General features: G+C 43.6%; 1 protein-coding gene across 1 annotated transcript; it reads left to right on the forward strand.

The window, feature by feature from the left end:
* Window positions 1–4,847: 4,847 nt before the first annotated feature.
* Window positions 4,848–9,277, forward strand: LOC107393497 (tubulin beta-1 chain). Its single transcript, XM_070544388.1, has 4 exons — window positions 4,848–5,155; window positions 7,836–7,944; window positions 8,017–8,127; window positions 8,202–9,277. Exons 1-4 carry the CDS (start codon window positions 5,099–5,101, stop codon window positions 9,260–9,262), a joined length of 1,338 nt encoding a protein of 445 aa, XP_070400489.1. The 5' UTR covers window positions 4,848–5,098; the 3' UTR covers window positions 9,263–9,277.
* The last annotated feature ends 9,955 nt before the right edge of the window (window positions 9,278–19,232 follow it).

The following is a 19,232-nucleotide window of genomic DNA, read 5'->3' on the forward strand; positions in this document are numbered from 1 at the left end:
CAGGCAGATTTTATATCATACAAAAATAGACATGGGAAAAAACATTATAGTGTCCTCAGACTGGGATCCAGCTGTTGGTGACGTGTCTGATTGAACTCATCAGTGTGATTGTGTTGTGATGTTCAGGTGTGTGATGATGGGGCCGATGGTGCAGCTGACTATGAAAACATCAGAACATCCAGCGTTTGACCCTCCTGCCTCCAGCTGACTCCACACATCGGTCATCAGATTTTAGCTCAACTTCATTTATTCCATCTTTGAGCTAATCTGCAGAATTTAGCTGGAATATTCATCTTTATCATTGACGTCATTGGCCATCACTTTTAGCTCTGGTTTGTTTTTGTCTGCATTTCATTTTCCAAAGTTGATATCAAGCCACCCTCAAACAACACGATCACGAGAATAAAATGCGGTCAAGCAGCAGCAGTGATAATGATGGTGGTGTTAGCCTTTCAGTCCTCATTGCTTACATTTTATTTTGAAAGTCACATCTTTGTGGGTTTCCTCTCAGTCCTCATGAACCTGGACTGAGTGCCCGTGTCACACAGGGGGTGGACGCTACTACAGACCAACTCAGATCTAAATCCGGGATCCTAATCCATAAACTGGATTTTCCTAAACCAGGAGGAACACGTCAGACTAGTGAGGAGCCTCACAGCGGGGTTGGGGATTCTACAGACACGCCACCTCAGGAGGGACATGGGGTCAATGCGGGTCATGTATCGTTTATCAAAAATCAAGCCCACACAGCTAGGGTCGCAGGCTGCTGCTGGGATTTGAACCTGCAACCAGTTGCAGGTCGTGTTTGACAGGGGTTACAGCAATGAATAGGAAAACCATAATTATAGTAAATACTTGTCTTTAAATATTATTTATTAAATATTATTGTATTTAAATATGGTACAGATTTACATTTGTCCTCAGGTGAACTGTACATCTTATTTACAAGTCGTGACTCGGTCTGGAGGATGGAGAACAGAAGCAGGACGTGTTGGTGGGGGTCAGGAAGCAGATCGCCTACAGCAGTACCAGGTGACTGGAGCAACAGCTTAGTATTAAGGCAGCCCTGTCACTCATGACTTTAAAAATGACACAACTGGTGTCACTGGGAGCTCTGGTTCACCAGTCCTCACTGGTTGTTAACTGAATTGGGATGGCTTCATCACTACTCCTAAACTACTCAGCCTCTGTGCTCCATACCTGGCCCAGTCAGCTGGGGTTGCAGACTCTGCCAGTATCACCCCAACCCCCCCCCCCCCCCCCCCCCCACAAGGCACGTCGTAAAGCTAGCACAGCTAAAGCTAACACACATCCCTACACAGACACGGGGAGAGAGGGCCGAGTGCAAAAACCTGCTGCTTCCTGAAGCGTTCGCCCGTCTCTGGAAGTCTACAGCAGACGGGCCAAGAGCATAACTTTAACATCTCGTACTCGAAGAACATTCGCATGGAACAACTTTACAAAAATATATCTGGTCACATGACCATCCTCTGTCATGCTGAGCTCTTATTTTTCGATCTGCTCCTTAGCTTTGTGTATTTCAGCCTGACACACACACACACACACACACACACACACACACAGATATAATCTAAAAGATGATCTCTATATTTCAACATTAGAACCTCCATGACATCCTGGATTAGTGCAAACAACGAGTTGAGCTAAGGAGTTACTCCAGCATCAGGAAGATTTATTCTGGTAAATTGTCGGTTAAATATTTTCCAGAGTTATCAATAAATACACACAGCAGGAAAACTGTAGATTCCTGAACTATAGTGGGACACATGATGGAGCTAAGACCAGCTGAGAACTCGTCAGCTTAGAGCTCCCAGTGGAGCACAGAAATGAAATATTTAAGAAAAGTAAACAAACTGTACCGATTTTGGTTCTGAAGATGAACAGAATCCTCCTCTATGTCCAAATCGGGTCGCAGGTCTTCTGAGTCAAACGGTCTAAAACATGTCTGCACCTCTGGTAGTGATATCCAGCTGGCGGGGTCGGAGTTCGGTTGAACTTCTCCGGTAATCCAATATCCGTCCTCGTCGCCGTTTCCCAGAGAAAAAACAAATCTGACCGACTAGTAGAGGCTTCAGAAGCTACATCTGATTGATGACACATTGTTTTCTGCTATAACGCTAACGCAGAAACACCGGAGTCAGGCGTTGTTTACTGCAGCTGTTTCAGCAGAGCTCCATGTGAAACGTCACCAGCTGCCCAGGGCTTAGACCGGAAGTTAGTTTCTGTTTTTCCCTCGCCAGTAAAAAAACATCAGATTTTCTTACAATTCCAGACGTCAAAATCTAAAAAATCTTTTTCATCTGAGATTTTAATACACATTTGCACATGCTGTTCAAACAAATTTTGCCTCTGGCCGATATCTTTAAATGAGTGAGTGAACCCACTACCAAGGATGAACTCTGCTAACTTTAAAAATCAGCTGCTCTAAATAAGCATGAAGGTCAGAGAGGAGCTCTAGGATGGACACAAATAAAGGAACTGTAAGGAACTGTAATGTAGAGGTAAAGTAGGGCAGGGCCAACGTTAGCAGCTGTCATACGGTCCATCTGAAATGTTTGACTTTCATTTAGCTTGTTATGTGACAGGTTAGAGCACAGTCTCATGTTAGAGTTTTGTCATGAAAACATTGAGATACCTTACATACTGATGGCATCTAAAAATTAACTTTTTTGTTTCAAAATAAAGAATCATTTTAATCACAGTTGAAACGTACAATCCTAGAAAAACCTTGTCCAATCAATGTGCACGTCCTGTTCTCACTGATTGGATAGAAATCCTTCCATCAAACTGTGTGTGTGTCCGTGTGTGTGCATGCACCCAGGAGCGTGTTGTGAACTGGTGCTGAGGTTTTGCACAGATGTAACCATCTTTACGCTGACAAAAATGTAACTAAGTAACTTTTACTTTGAGTACATTTTATTTATGATTCTTTTTACTTTTACTTGTGTAAAAATTTAGGCAAGTACTTTTACCTGTACTTGAGTAAAAAATTATCAAAGTACTGGCACTCGTACTTAAGTAGGAAATTTTAGTACTCTTTCCACCTCTGCTGGTACATAATAATGCCAACGCAATATTCAGTATGTGTTCAATATTTGTGCAATACCGGATTTACATGATATGTCTGTGTCCCTTACAGCATGCTGCATAGTTCTGGAACCCAAGGTTTTCATTTTTATTTGTAGTTTTTAGTGGTCGAAGGTTACAATAATAGCTTACTGCCTATTTGTTATTATTTCTCTTCAAATTATTCTGGTGAGTGCTGGTGCTGCTGTAACAGGTGAATTTCCCCACTGTGGGATCAATAAAGTCTCTTCTATTCTATTCTATTCTATTCTATTCTAACAATCGCTTTCTGCTATGATTAATAATGTTTCGTTCTTCAGTGCATGTAACAATTCTGGGGTGGTTTTTCATTAAAAAAATTCATAAACAAGTTGAATCATGAGTCAAGTAGTTTTCATACCTCCGGATTTTAGCTAAAGTTAAGCTCAGCTTTCAGCCGATGAGTCCAACAAGTTCCAGCTGAGAGCTGTTTTTATGTTTTGGTAACATTAACCAGCACAAATCATCACTTTGGAAAAGTCACACCAGGTAATCTAGAAATCTGATGGAGGACATGCAAGTGAAACTGGAAAAATGTAAATATTTTGTAAAAGTCCATCTATTTCAGTAATTCAACTTAGACTGAGAGACCAAAAGCGAGCGACCCCAATTATTTTGCCATGACATGTCGAGATGTGCAGCAAAACATGAAGTTACGCGTCACGCTGACGTCACTCAGAAGACTCAGAAGATTAAAAAGAAAGTAAGTAAATAAATAAATAAAATGAATAAATAATGAATTCAATCAAAATAGCCCCCACCCACCCACTATCTCTCTCCCATGCTTATTTCTCAGTGTGGTCTCAGGGAGCTGCTACAGAACTCCATCAGTCAGTCTATCACGGGGACACGGGGACAGTCTAAGATCTTCTAGTCGTGGGCTGGTGTTGAAACTCCCACACCCGTTTTTCACACAACAGGAGATGTTTTAGAGCACTGGTCCCAGGTGGATGAATAGAATAGAACATTAATGTCAGTGGGGAAATTCATTTGCTAGAACAGCACAAACACTTACAGAAAAGAAAAAGGAAAATGAATAAGATTAGAGGTCAACACACAAAGGCAGTAAGCTATTATAGTAACCTTCAACCACTAAAAACAGTGAATAAAAAAAACTGGGTTTCCAGAACTATGCAGCAGGGACACAAACATACTACTACATATTAATAAAACCATCTCTATAATTTTTTAACAGCAGCTGATTCATGTATAATGGTTTTAACTAGATTTTGGCTGTATGACTTTATGTTTTATCTATTTTATTTTTGCTTTTATGTCCTTAATTTAATCTATGGTGCCTTAAGATTTATTGTGAAGCACTGTCAGTTTTTTAAATCCTGTACAAAGAAATTGTAACACACGTGTCTCGTTCCATACTGCACGTGCTTGCGTCTGACTGGGCGCCATTAATGAGCAGTGAAAATGCAGACAGCGCCTCACTGACCAGTGCGAGCCAGGGATAGGAAATGTCAGAGCTGGTTTTTACAACAGCGTGATGAAGATGTTAGTTGCATGAGTGTAATTTTAATTAGATCAAAACTGGTTTTATTACAGTTGTTTTGTTTTCTTTGAGAACAATTAGAATAATGTCAATATTTTAGGTGTAGTACCACCAAACAGGCACAAGAGGTCCAACAGACGGTTTACATTTACTTGTAACACCGGTTAAGACAACTGAATTCATCTGCCTGATTTCATGTTCCTAATATTTTCTAATTAAAGTTGATCTGTTTGGTCAGTCTTGTTTTCTCTACTTCCTGGATTCAGCGCCAGAGACGATTTTCCACTCCTTTTACGTAACGTAGAAGCAAGCCCTTGTTGCCACGGTGCATGGTGACCTGCCGCATGCTAAATAAGTTAACGACCAAGAGGCGGGGCCACAAGATATATAAAAGGCGGTTGAGCCGCCGGAACGCGAACAACGAGAAAGCCGAAACCAGACCTTGACGTCTCGAAACGAACATCTATCAAAATGAGGGAGATTGTGCATCTTCAGGCCGGCCAGTGCGGAAACCAGATTGGTGCCAAGGTAAGTATCTCAAGTATACCTGCTTATATATGTATTTGTTAAAATTCTTACAGAGAAACATCGAGTTTTCCTTCTACAAGGCACAGCTGTGTGCTCAGTCGGTGCGCCCAACCACACCCCTGGAAAATCATGGTGTCCTACTTAATGGAAAAACTAATTTCTTTAACTTAAACCAAATCAAAATCCTATTTATGTCAGGCATCGTGAGAGATTAATCTTATTTTACACAAATAACATATTTTAAATCGAGTTTATTGTGTAAACCAGGTTTTAGTCCTTCAGATAACTACTTGTCAGAACTTTTTTTTTATCCATAATCTAAAACGTTAGTCCCAGGTGGATTAACGGTTATATTAGTCACTAACACCATTGTTCTTCGGTGAATTTCGCTGATTAACGGGCGGGAAAAATGGGAAGTAGCGTCTTATAACGTAAGAAAAAATCAAAGCAGCACATCGTCTTGTACAGCATCGTAGTAAATGCTCTATCGATGGGCTTTTATTGGTTTTTATTTTAATATCTCGTTTCTAGGTGATGAGGCCGGCGGAGGCCTGCTGGTAGGCAAGGGCGTCAGTTTGTTTTCAGAATCACTGGGGACAATAACCATACACTTGAGTGGGGTTTAAAAATTGCTGGGGATAATAAAGTAGGCTATCACAGGGGTCGGCAATCCACGGCTCTGGAGCCGCATGCGGCTCTTCCATCCATCTGATGCGGCTCTCTGTGCTTGTAAAATAATGAATGGATATTTAAATAAAATGCTTTATATTTTACTGCATTAATTTTACACCTGTATGCCAATTCTAAATGTAAAGATTGTCTGCGTAAACCTGAACAGGTCCAACCCGGTCTTACTGTGAGACCGGGTTGACGGGTCTCGCTTGTGCGGAATCATAGGCGCTTTATGAGCTGAAGACAATGTGAGATTCTGGGATTCTCCTCAGCTCCTGGATGTCGCCACATTGGAGACAGGAACAAGCACTATTCAGCCAAAGTTTCATAATCGGGGAACATTTTCTAAGTGACAAGTCTCTCTGAGAGACAGAGTTTGGAAAACACTCGCTTCAGTGGGAGGAATCTTCCCACATGCGCTCTGGTTCTCTGCGTGGCTCTGGGGTTAATCAAGTTTAATTGTTTCTCTTTGCAACAATCTTCAGAGGAAGGCAAAACAGTTAAATGGCAGGTTACAGACATTTCCATTTGACTGTTTATTTTGACAGATGAACTCAAGGATGTTGCTTGGTTTGAAAGAATTACCCAGACGCACACTGATGCGCATGGATGAGCTGACATTTTAATCGTTAACGCAAATCGCGGAGGTAAAATATTCCCATCAGAACATCAGAGCTTTATACTGGACTCTGTGTTCAGCGCGGCTTGGAGCGCCCACGGTGGACAGTGAGCTGAAGATCTGGGGTTCGCAGCGCAGTGCAGAACCACGGCGCATGCGATAAGATTTCCTCCCACTGAAACAGTCTGGAAACCCGGTCTCTCTGAGGGATTTGTCACTTGGAAAAATGTTCTTTTTATGAAATTATGAAACTTTGGCTGAACAGCGCTTGTTCCCGTCTCTAATATGGAGACGCATGACGCGTAGAGACATTTGATCACGCACAAAGTTTATGTGGAGCAGAAGCGGTCGGGCCACGGCAGGTGATATGTTCCTAGCCTACATGAAGTGAAACTGTTTAATTGTAACATTAATATGTTACTGGACACGCTGGTCTGGTTGGTTAGACCAGTGTTTGAAGTGGAAAACACACACACACACACACACACACACACACACACACACACACACACACACACACACAGAGAGAGAGAGAGAGAGACCAATTAAAATAATGCTGATAGCATGGACTAGAAGACAGGTGATGGTTTACGTATTTAAATGATGATCAGGCTGCTGTAAAATGTAATCTCCATCTACATCCAGACACAATTATACTCTATTCTTTCTCTATTTGCTCTGCTCTTGTCTGGGCTGATCAGCTGATGGTGCGCGCGGCGCGCCTAACTAGCGGCTGATCCACATTTTACGCATTTGGAGAGGTGGGCTGGATGCTTTGCTTTTACTGGAACATGGTCCACTTAACGCACGGGTGTAGACTACATATTAATGACAAATGAATGAAAATTAAATTGTGAGTTTTTACTTCATATGTTATAAATAAAAAAGACGGGGGAACACATTTATGACGTCTTTTTAAACGAAAATTTCTAGCGCGACCTGCCTGCTTCACTTAAGTCACTGCTTATTAAGGCCCATCCAAAATTACTGTGGGAAATGGGTAATAATGGCTCTTTGACGGGAACAGGTTGCCGACCCCTGGTATAAGATCTGAGCTGGTAAAACAAAAATCCTCATCAGCAGGCGTTTTTGAAAGTGGGGGGGACACAGCTGCCAATCACAAATTTTGCCGGGGACATGTCTCCGGCGTCCCCGGTTAAAATGACACCTATGCTGGTAGGTTTAAGCGGCGCCCGGCTTTTGCCTACAGAGGGTGGTTAGTGACGAAGCAGCAGACGGTTCAAATTCATCAGCTCTTAGCCAATAGAGCGCGAGGCCGCGCGCACCGGGCTCTCCCAGCGGGAGACTACCCAGTTAAAAAAAAACGGTCAATTCTCTCTGTTTGGGTGCATTTATTTGTATTAAAACGTTTATTATTTCCCCCTTTATTTCTGGGAGGTGATCAGTGACGAACATGGCATTGACCCAACTGGAACATACCACGGAGACCGCGACCTGCAGCTTGACAGGATTAATGTCTACTACCATGAAGCTTCAGGTTTGTGAAAATGAAAAGTTTAACATCAAGTGTGTGTGTATGAGTGTATTGACGTTTCTGTCTGCAGTGGAGGTGGCAAATATGTTCCTCGTGCTGTTCTTGTTGATCTGGAGCCAGGGACCATGGACTCCGTCAGGTCCGGACCTTTCGGACAAGTCTTCAGGCCTGACAACTTTGTTTTTGGTGGGTAATTGACTTTTGGTATATTTTAATCACAAAGACTGTGCGGGAATTGAATCTGCTTTTTGGGTTTTCAGGTCAGAGTGGTGCTGGTAACAACTGGGCTAAAGGCCACTACACTGAAGGTGCAGAGCTGGTTGACTCTGTTCTGGATGTGGTCAGGAAAGAGGCTGAAAGCTGCGACTGCCTGCAGGGTTTCCAGCTCACCCATTCCCTCGGTGGTGGTACAGGCTCCGGTATGGGAACCCTGCTGATCAGTAAGATCCGTGAAGAATACCCAGATCGCATCATGAACACATTCAGCGTGGTGCCTTCTCCCAAAGTCTCTGGCACAGTAGTTGAGCCCTACAATGCCACACTGTCAGTTCATCAGCTTGTAGAAAACACCGATGAGACCTACTGCATTGACAATGAAGCCCTCTACGACATCTGCTTCCGCACACTTAAGCTCACAACTCCCACCTACGGTGACCTAAACCACCTGGTCTCTGCAACCATGAGTGGTGTGACCACCTGCCTGCGGTTTCCCGGACAGCTCAACGCTGACCTGCGGAAGCTGGCCGTCAACATGGTGCCATTTCCCCGTCTGCATTTCTTCATGCCTGGCTTTGCTCCCCTCACAAGCAGAGGCAGTCAGCAGTACCGGTCCCTCACTGTGCCAGAGCTCACCCAGCAGATGTTTGATGCCAAGAACGTGATGGCGGCTTGTGACCCACGCCATGGGCGCTACCTGACGGTGGCTGCCATCTTCCGTGGCCGCATGTCCATGAAGGAGGTAGATGAGAAGATGCTGAACATGAAGAACAAGAACAGCAGCTATTTTGTTGACTGGATCCCAAACAACGTCAAGAACGGCGTCTGCGACATCCCTCCCAGAGGTCTAAAGATGGCCGCCACATTCATCAGCAACTTCACCGCCATTCAAGAGCTGTTCAAGCGCATCTCCGAGCAGTTCACTGCCATGTTCAGGCGCAAGGCTTTCCTCCATTGGTACACAGGAGAAGGTATGGATGAGATGGAGTTCACAGAGGCTGAGAGCAACATGAATGATCTGGTGTCCGAGTACCAGCAGTACCAGGATTCTACTGCTGAAGAGGAGGGAGAGTTTGAAGAGGAGGGTGAGGAGGACCTGGCCTAAATTTGCTGTTTTGAAGTTTAAATGTTTGTGTTGTACAATTCTGTTTTTCCCAGTTCTGATGTACGTGTTCCAGTTATTTACTTTTCTATGGCGATGCCTCGGTAACGAAGCATACTGCTCAAATGTTCATCGCTGTTTATCTTTAAAGCAATGTCATGTTCTGAGGGCGGAATAAAGTTCTTAAGGTGCTTTGTTTGATCTTTAATGCTCACGTGCATTTACACCAGGGAAATATTTGGTTTTATGCTACACTGTAGATGGTCAACCTCTAAGCTACAGCTAAATCTGGTTTATCAGGAACACATTAAAGTCAGCCAAGTCTCTAAAAGCAGGACAGCTAATAAAACATTTCAGGTTCTTGACTATTTGAGTGACAAATTAAGCTTTTTAAATGAGCAGACTGATCAATGCCTGTTTTCTAGGGGAATTCAGCCCTGCATAAAACCCCAGAGGAGCGTTCTGGTAGATGAAGTATTCCTGGTGCCTACAGGGTCAAGTCTGAACTGGCACGTGACCGCTGAGGGCTGTAGGGGAGCTTCACAGCACTTGAGAGGGAAATTATTTTAGTGTATCTCAGAATCTTCCAGAGGGTGGGCCATTTAAATGACCCTATCCAAATGCATCCTCTGCCTACAAACACAGACTTGTCTTCTAAAGCAACTTTCCAGTTTAAGTTTCATCTGGATCTCCTGTTATACAACAGTTTATAAATGTAGTTTAATTGGAATTTTTTTTTGCTTTTTCAGACTCAAATCAAACCACTTAGTGGGTTTCACAAAAAAAAAAATCTGTGGTTTAAACCAGTCAAACCTACAGCGATGTGCATGTTTCACCACATGGGGCCACTAAAGCGTCTGGATCTGATCTCTGGTAGAATTGAGACCATAGAGCAGGATGCTGTCGTGAGATGGATGAATAACTTAAATCCCAGATTTCTGCTGCTCTAGAGATTTAAATGAAACATCCTTTGAGGAGCACATGTCTGGATTTGTCCTCTGGGCTGGAGCATTCCTGTTCAGGTGGGTCTGGCCAAAACTGACTAACACAGGGGTTAGGAGCTTTCCTGTAATTGGTGGGTTGCTGGTTTGAACCCAGGCTCAGCCAGAACAGAAAAGGGTTCTGCAGGATTTAAACAGATTGTTTTTGGACCAGAAATACAAATTAATTTCCTGTTGAAGTAAACACCTTTGATAAATTGACTTTGGTGTTAGCCTTGAGCCCAGGGCTGCCTACTTCTATCTGTGTGATTAAAATCTGGAGTGTTTAGACCAGAAACAACCCTGAAAACCGGGTTCATGTCTGTAAAGGTCCTCGAACCCCAGGGTCTGACTTAAGCCTCGCTGATCTTGAACGCGTTCAGAACACAGGTGTGTTTATGTCTGTCTACAGTGACCGTTTCTAGGTTCATTAGTTAGATTTTTATTTCATGCATTCTGAATCATGTCTAGCAGACTGTCATTTCCAGTTGGTCCACTAGTTGGTGCTCAGCATGCAGAACAACAGCAGGCTGGGGCCTCCAGAGAAGAAGCTTCTTTACCCTCTAGGTCCACTCAGTCCTTGTTGGTGTTGAGCGGGTCATGGTCCAGGGTTTGAAGTGCTGGTGTTTCCAGAAAGATGATGTTGTCTATGCCCTTGGGCCAGGGCCGCTGAAACCAGGACCTGTTGATGCACAATTAGGTTACGTGTATTTATTCACCTATTTTCTGTCCCTGAATCAAACACCTGGATGTACTCGTGTGTCAGGTCAGAGGAAGGTGATGACCTCACACCCAGTGTGTGTGTGTGTGTGTGTGTGTGTGTGTGTGTGTGTGTGTGTGTGTGTGTGTGTGTGTGTGTGTGTGTGTGTGTGTGTCCCTGACACAGCAGCGAAAGAGGTGATATTTCTAGACTGGACTATTAAGTAGATATTTAGTGTAGGAGCTAAAAGCAGTGTTTTGTGTACGTGCATGTTGACATGTTGCTTATCAATACCAGCCGTTTATCAGGCAGCCCAGCTGCTGAGTACATGCTCCAAAACATGTTGATCTCAACTACTTTTGACCATATTAGGAGGTGGAAATAGCACCCCATCATTTCTCAGAGGTGGGGGTTGAAGAGTATATGATGCTGCGTGGTGTAGGAGAACGTGGGCTTTGCGGAAGGATCTCCAGCCGAGGTGCTAGATCGAAGCTGGACGCTGTCCCCTATGAAGTGTTGGTGATGTATGGATGAGTTGTGTAAATAAATGCCCCGCGCTGAGTTTGGACAAAACCTGTCTCTCTCTTGTTTTTGATAAGGAAAAAGAACCACATTTGGTGACCACGAAGGGGGAGAAGAGGCGTGCTCTTCGGATCGTTTCGCAGTCCACGGAATTTAAACTTCTGGGCCCTTTAGGTAAGAACAGTTTTTGTTCAATTTTGGAGTTATTCCGTGGATTGAGAACTGGTCTGAGAGAAAAAACATGCCCTTCTCATAAATTAGAAGTTATAATAAAAAGAAGAGGCATTTGTCCAGAACAGCGGTGATAAATATTCACACATGTGTGAAGTCAGCTGAGTCATTTTGATGACGGACAAAGTTTAAGTGACAAATTAAAAGCTGGGACAGCGAGAATTGGAATAGAATTTGACAGCTGATAAAAAGTCCAGGGAGGACAAGTGAAAAAGGTCGACAAATGAGATCCAGTAGGGTGCCTCGGTGAAGCCGGGCTAAGACTGGGATCTGAGAAAAAGCGCTGAAGTTGTGACAGATAAGCTTGCCAGTAATTCGGTTGAATCCTCGGGGATTGGTAAATTTCATGAGTTTTTGGCAAAGGCATGTTTGACGTCATATTTTGCAGCAAAGTGGCTGTAAACAATTCTGGAGCTCAAGTTCTGCGTGTGCTGGAGAAATTGTTTGTGTGTGTGTGTGTGAGAGAAGTTTTGTGTGTGGGACAGGCGTGTGAGATAAGCGTGTGTGTGTGTGTGTGGAGGAGATAAGCGTGTGTGCGAGTTGAGAAGTGGGTGTGTGAGATGAACGAGGTGTGTCAGGCGCCAGAGAATTAGAGGGGGGAAAAAGAAAAACAAAGGAGTAATACAAATCAATATTATTCACTGCAGTGCTAAATTTTGATGTTTAATGTTATACAAATTTCAAAGTCTGTGATCTTGGTCTGATTAGTCTTTAAACAGAAAACCAGAAGTTAAAATAATTAGTTTTAGAGTGACATATATATAAATAAAAATATATGCTGAAGTGCACAAGCATGATAACTATTTTTACCAGCTGGGTAATGTGAAATATGAGAAATATAGATTATGATTAATAAATAAATAATAATGTTTATGCATGTTGAGTGTGTGGCATAAAATGTTGCTTTGGTGTCAAATTGCTTTGAAGTGTGTTTTTCTTATCTCTATGCAAGTGTGTAAGCTTTGCTGTGTGTGGTTGTTTTACTCGTGAAAGTTCAAATACTCTGATCTTGTTTAAACTGTTGCTTGGATAAATTAGAGAGAAACTGATTCTTCTTCTGCTGATTCGGTCTCTATTGTGGTTGACTTTTTCCTGTGTTGTAATGTTATAAAGCTGTATGAGAGTTGCTAAAATCTGAAGGCCGAATGCTCTTGGGTGTCGTCAGCGTGTTCGTTTCTCCGTAGACACCCTGAGCTGTCAGACCCAAGTTTAGACTGAACAGAGGGGCCAGTCCAGAAGTGCAAAGCTCCACCTACAAGCTGTCCTCTCCATACACACGCACAGACACAGAAGTACAGAGGCGATCCCGCCTCTGACTCCACCTCTGTGTGTGGATAGGTTGGTGAGCCAGAGGGCGCAGAGAAACCCCACCCTGTGGGCTGAGTTTTGCTCACACACAAGCTTGAGATTCAGCATAAGGCTATTTTTAGCCTGCCACTGCAGCACAGCTGCTAAGGACAAATAAATGCATATTCAATCCAGATTTAAACGGTTCACCTATAAAAACCTTCAGGCATTAAGTTTTTCTTTCAACAATAACTAAAGCTTTTTTGAACTAACTTTACTTTAGTGTTACATCAGAAGAGATTTGATTTTAAGGCATTTACAATAAGAAGATAAATTGTTCAACATTTGTGTAAACAGAGCAACAACAGATTACTCAAGACCACAGCATCATATGTCACCAGTATCTATTTCAACTTTCAATTCTTGTTTTATTTTCAGGAGATTATAAATAATTAGTTTACTAATCAGAGGAATAATAAGTGTCACTGAAAATTCAAAATGTCGGTCACGCCAGCAGGAATTTTGGGAGCAAAGAATCCTGCTTTAGCAAAAGAGATAAAGCACATGTCAGAGAAGTGGTCAAAACGGACGAGAAAACTATGCAATCCGTGGCCATCTGAAGGCACTTTCGACGTAGTAGCGTGCGATAATTTGGAATTGAGAATTCAGGATCATAAAGCAGATGGGTCCAAGAAAAGACAGCAGAAAAGAGAAAAGGAAATTCAGATCCTGGATTTATTCAGGAATGAAGGAAAGATTTACAGACAGAACTTTAAACAGGCCATCCTTAAAATGAAAGACAAATTGGACAAACCCCAGAAGGAAGTGAAGGCCCCAGCAGAAGAGGGCCTGTATCCCCTTTTGGGAACCGTTACAATTACGGGAGATTTTGATTTGCGCGACACATTCGACAAAGGTCCTAAGGGTTTAGATGTTGACAATGCAATTTTAAAATTAACAACATCACAGCAATCAGATGAAGCACCTGGCAAAGAAAAGCATGCAAAAGGAAGTGAGGAAAGAGAATTCGAACAAACAACTCCACCTCGAGGAACGCATCCAAAATATTGCAGTACAGAACGTCGAGCGGTAAGTGAAGAAGGACGAAGGGAGATTGATTGTTTTGCAGAACATAAGGATTTTTTGAAAGGGCAACCGAAGGCTAACTCATACTGGATTGACCTTGAGAACAAGGATGAGGATGTACATGATGAGCTAAACGATGTTGACCAAATTATACAGGACATATCTGAAGGCCTGCGGAAATCCTTAAATCACATCACAGGCACACATTCAGATGAGGTTAGTGAGAACACCACTAGCACAAACAAGGAGAAAAATTTCAAGCCTTTTTACAAACCAGGCATTCACTCACCAGAGCGTGGTGACCCAAATACAGGTCTGACTCAGGAGAAGGAAAAACCAGGTCCTAGCAGTGACAACCGTGATCTGAGACCCAGACATGACTTAAAACCACCTATTCGATACACTAATAATGGTCAGTACCCAATTTTAATTAAGGGCACAAGAGCTAATTATATTCCCTGGCAGAGCCTCGACCTCACTGGTTTGGTTTCGCGGCTGCCCCACATTCAAGATGGCGCTGGAAGGTGGATTGGGGCCTTCGAACAGGAGACAACTGGGCTAATGCTTGCCCTTGGAGATCTCAAAGCTATTTTGGCTCGAGTTGTTGGGACATCAGCTATGGGAACATTGCTCGCATCCAATGGAGTCCAATGGATGCTGGACCCAATGGCTGACGGCACGGAGTTTAACACATACAGAAATGCACTCTGGAACATACTAAGAGCAGCATATCCCAACAAGATTGATCCCAAAGCTCTGAAAGGTGAGCCACTTTCAGAGACTGAGAGTCCTGCGTCATTCGTTGACAGGCAGCTCAGACGGTGGAAGCTGGAGACGGAGGAGGGTCCTGAGGGGACGCCAATAATGACTTCTCTGTTCCGAACATCCCTGATTTCTGCTCTCCCGACTCCTGTGCGAGACAAACTGGAGGATGTTGTGGGACTGGACTCAATGCCACATGTGCAGTTCAGAGACCATGTAGTCCACGCAGTGGACCGCTATCGGAAAGACAATAACAAAATGATTGAGCAAGAAAAGTGCGCTCAAAGAAAACTCACGCAGTTGCACATAAATGATCTCCAGCACAAGGCGAAGACCCAGGCGGCAGTGGAGAAAAGTGACAGCAAGAGTGACAGTCAAACCCAAGCATTGCAGACAGCTGTGGCCCCGCCTCAAACTCCATCTCAACCGGTTATCAATGTCTACCCAAACCAGTATGGTAGACAGCAGCCTGGACCACAGAGACGATTTCCAAATCGTTTCCCCAATCGCTACCCAACCCGACAAGGCTGGGTGCAGCAGAACCGACCCCCACTTCCAGGTTCATGTTGGGGGTGTGGCCAGATGGGTCACCTGTATCGAGACTGTCCGAATCCAATTCCAAACCCTGAATGGTCTGGGCGTGGTCGTGGAACACGACCAAACCGGGGAAGAGGAGGTCCAGTTAATCCATGGGCAGCACAACAAGGATTCTAAGGATGCCCGGAGGGCCCTGGGGGGGAGGAGCAACTACCAATTTTAATAGCTAACGCCAATAAAGAACCAGTGATCAATGTTAAAATAGAAGGCAAATCGGTCCCAATGTTAGTTGATACTGGGGCAACCTACTCATGCATAAAATCAAATTATGCAACTCATCTCCCCATGTCTGAGAAAAGCGTAAAGACAACAGGGTTCTCGGGAACAAAACAAATAAACCCCTTAACAGCTGCAGTAAGACTAGCAGTTGATGACAGTGAAATCGTAATCCCAATTCTGATTTCAGACCAAACTCCAGTTAATCTACTAGGAAGAGATGCATTGTGTAAACTAAAAACAAAAATCTGGTGCACACCAGAAGGAATTTATGTAGATAGCTCTGGAATAAACTTTCAAATGACTGCTCAGACAGAATACGCTAAGGTCTATTGGCTTGGTGACATTAACAAGCCAGTCTCAGAGATGTTTCAACAATGGAAAAAAGTTATTGAAGCTCAAATTCCAGAAGCTACTGTACCGTTCAGTGACTATCACTGCACAATGACTTATGATCCATCATGCAGTAGAATCTTTGAAGAAAAATGGGACAAAGAAACAAAAGACTTGCACGTTAGGCTAGTGTCACAATACATCGTGACAGGACAGCAAGGTGCAGCTGTGAATGTGGAAGAAAACCCATTTATTGAAAAATGGCACACTGTGCCAGAATCAGCACCACACATTACCTTAATGGTAAACAAAGGCTTTGAGTCAAGAGATCTTGGACCAATGATGTTAACAGCAACTAAAACAGAGTGGCAGAAAACAGACAACCCGCTAATCTATACTACAAAAAATGCAGAAATGATTAAAATTCTCTGCGGCACCACCATGAAGTCAAAACCACAGGTTGTAACAGTCGCAAACAAAAAACACATGCAAGGTGTAGCAGAATCAGAAACAGTTCAAAACAAGTTGAAAGCCGACATGCTAAAACAGGTTCCAGACCAGCTATGGTCTAAACATGACACGGATGTTGGACTGGTAACATCGGCAACTCCAGTTCAAGTGGAACTGAAGCCAAATGCAAGACTGCCTTATCGACCCCAATACCCACTAAAGCCAGAAGCAGAAGAGGGTATAAATGCAACTATTGAAGGTCTAATTCAAGCAGGAGTACTAAAAGAAACCTATAGCACATGTAACACTCCAATTCTGCCAGTGCTAAAAGCAGACAAGCTCAAGTACAGACTGGTACATGATTTAAGAGCTGTAAATGAAGTGATCACTGACTTTGACGCAGACGTGCCAAATCCAAGCACATTACTGAGTAACATCGATGGGGAAGCTAAATACTTCACGGTAATTGATCTGTGTTCAGCATTTTTTAGCATCCCATTGGCCAAAGAATCACAATATCTTTTTGCTTTCACGTTTCGTGGGAGACAGCTCACGTACAGAAGGCTACCACAAGGGCTAAAACACAGTCCACACATCTTTAACCAAATTTTGAAACAGAGCCTCGAAGGCATCGAGGTGAACAGCACTGTGATTCAGTATGTTGATGACCTACTGATTTGCGCATGAACAATCGATGATTGTCATCGTGACTCCATTAAAGTCCTCCAGAAGTTAGGTCGGGGAGGACACAAAGCCTCTCTGACAAAGCTTCAGTACTGCCAACCACAGGTAGAGTACCTAGGGAGAGTAATCTCCCATGGGACTGTCGCCATCTCACCAGAACACGTGGAAGGTGTGAGCAAAGCTCCACAACCACAAACTGTTGGACAAATGATGACATTTCTGGGAATGACTGGTTTCATCTCCGAGTGGATTGAAAACTATGCTGAAAAAACCGCGCCACTTAGGGTACTGATTAAAGATGCTGGAAGTGAGTCTTTAAAATCGACTCTAAAATGGACAAATGAAGCTAAGATAGCTTTTGAAACCATCAAACAAGACATGCAAACTGCGCCAAGTTTAGCAACACCTGACTACACAAAACCATTTTTGCTGTACGTCGCAAACAGACATGACATGTATGCCTCTGCAGTGTTAATGCAGGACACATGCAGTGGACGTCGGAAACAACCTATTGCGTACTACAGTGCAAAACTTGACAATGTGGCACAGGGATGGCCCCCTTGTTATCAAGGATTGGCTGCTTTGCATTATGCTTATGAGAAAGCCTCAGTGATAACAATGGGATATCCTGTCACCATCTACACACATCACAAAATATCTGAACTAATCAACCGAGGGAAGTTTGTGTTAAACCAAGCAAGATGCCTGCAGTATATGCCACTACTGACATATCCTGACGTTGCCATAAAGAAGTGTACCACAACAAACCCTGCTAACAGTGTTCCCTTTGAGTTTGAAGGAGAACCACATTGCTGCATAGCCGAGGTATCTAGATACACTAAGCTAAGGCCTGATTTGGAATCTACCCCTTTCGACCAATCTGATGTCACCTATTTTGGTGATGGTTCATGTTTTAGAGACTGTTAGGAAACCATGCAGCGTTTGCTGTTGTGGAAAAAGTAGATGACAGATTTGAAACAGTAAAAGCTGAAAAGTGTAACCAACCCTGTTCTGCATAGCTAGTGGAACTCAAAGCCCTGACCGAAGCTTGCAAGTTGGCAAGTGGCCAGGTAGCAACTATCTACACTGACTCTGCCTTCGCACATGGTGTTTGCCACCTGTTTGGAAGTGTGTGGAGACAAAGAGGTTTTAAGAAGACGGACGGTACACCCATCCTTCATGGAAAGCAGATCAACGAGCTGATCTCAGCAATGATGCTTCCATCAAAACTGGCCATTGTAAAGTGCCCTGCGCACCGCAAGGGTAACTGTGATGTCATCAGAGGCAACAATGCAGCAGATGAGGCGGCAAAATCTGCCTCCAGGTGTGAAGAAGCCATTTTGACACCTGTAATATCATTAGAGCCTGTAATAACACCAGAAGACATCATTCTGATTCAGGAAAAGGCAGAGAAAAGCGAGCAGCAGTGTTGGAGAAGAAGAGGTGCAACAATGGACTCAAGCGGCTTGTGGAGGTCTCATGAGGGCTTGATCGTTGCACCTGTCTCCTTGCTGACGATGCTAATCTCGGAAAGCCACGGTCCTGATCATTGTGGTCGTGCAGAGGTGCTGAAAAGACTTACCAAACAAGGTTACTGTTCACCATACCTAAAAGCCATGGTTGAGGAAGTAATAGATCAGTGTGACATTTGTGCTGAGAACAATGTAAAAAAGGGCATCACAGTCCCAGCGGGACACATTCCAGTGCCCAAAGGTCCTTTCAAACATTTGGTCATTGACTATGTTGACATGATTAAGTCTGTGCATGGGAAACGGTACATGCTGGTGATCATTGACAGATTCAGTCGGTGGATCGAAGCCGTTCCCTCTAAAGATCTAGGTTCAGAAACAGTGGTAAAGATTCTAGTCAGAGAACTGATTCCTCGCTTTGGTATCCCGTCGGAAATAAGCTCGGACAATGGTCCTGCTTTTGTTGAAAAAGTCCTTAAAGGTGTGTTGCAACAACTAAGGATAAAGCAACGATTAGGATCAGTTTATCACCCCCAGAGCCCTCCTCCTTGAACCGTCACCTTATCGTGGTGGAGGAGTTTGAGTGCCCTAATGATCCTAGGAGCTATGTTGTCTGGGGCACTTAGTGCCCCTGGTAGGGTCTCCCATGACAAATT

Source organism: Nothobranchius furzeri, chromosome 2, assembly GCF_043380555.1.
Source record: "Nothobranchius furzeri strain GRZ-AD chromosome 2, NfurGRZ-RIMD1, whole genome shotgun sequence".
Lineage (NCBI taxonomy): Eukaryota > Metazoa > Chordata > Actinopteri > Cyprinodontiformes > Nothobranchiidae > Nothobranchius > Nothobranchius furzeri.

Coding starts and splice junctions, on each gene's coding strand:
- LOC107393497 (XM_070544388.1), top strand. CDS start 5,099: ATGAGGGAGATTGTGCATCTTCAGGCCGGCCAGTGCGGAAACCAGATT. Junction 7,945..8,016: donor CTACTACCATGAAGCTTCAG/GTTTGTGAAAAT, acceptor TCTGCAGTGGAG/GTGGCAAATATGTTCCTCGT. Junction 8,128..8,201: donor GCCTGACAACTTTGTTTTTG/GTGGGTAATTGA, acceptor TTGGGTTTTCAG/GTCAGAGTGGTGCTGGTAAC.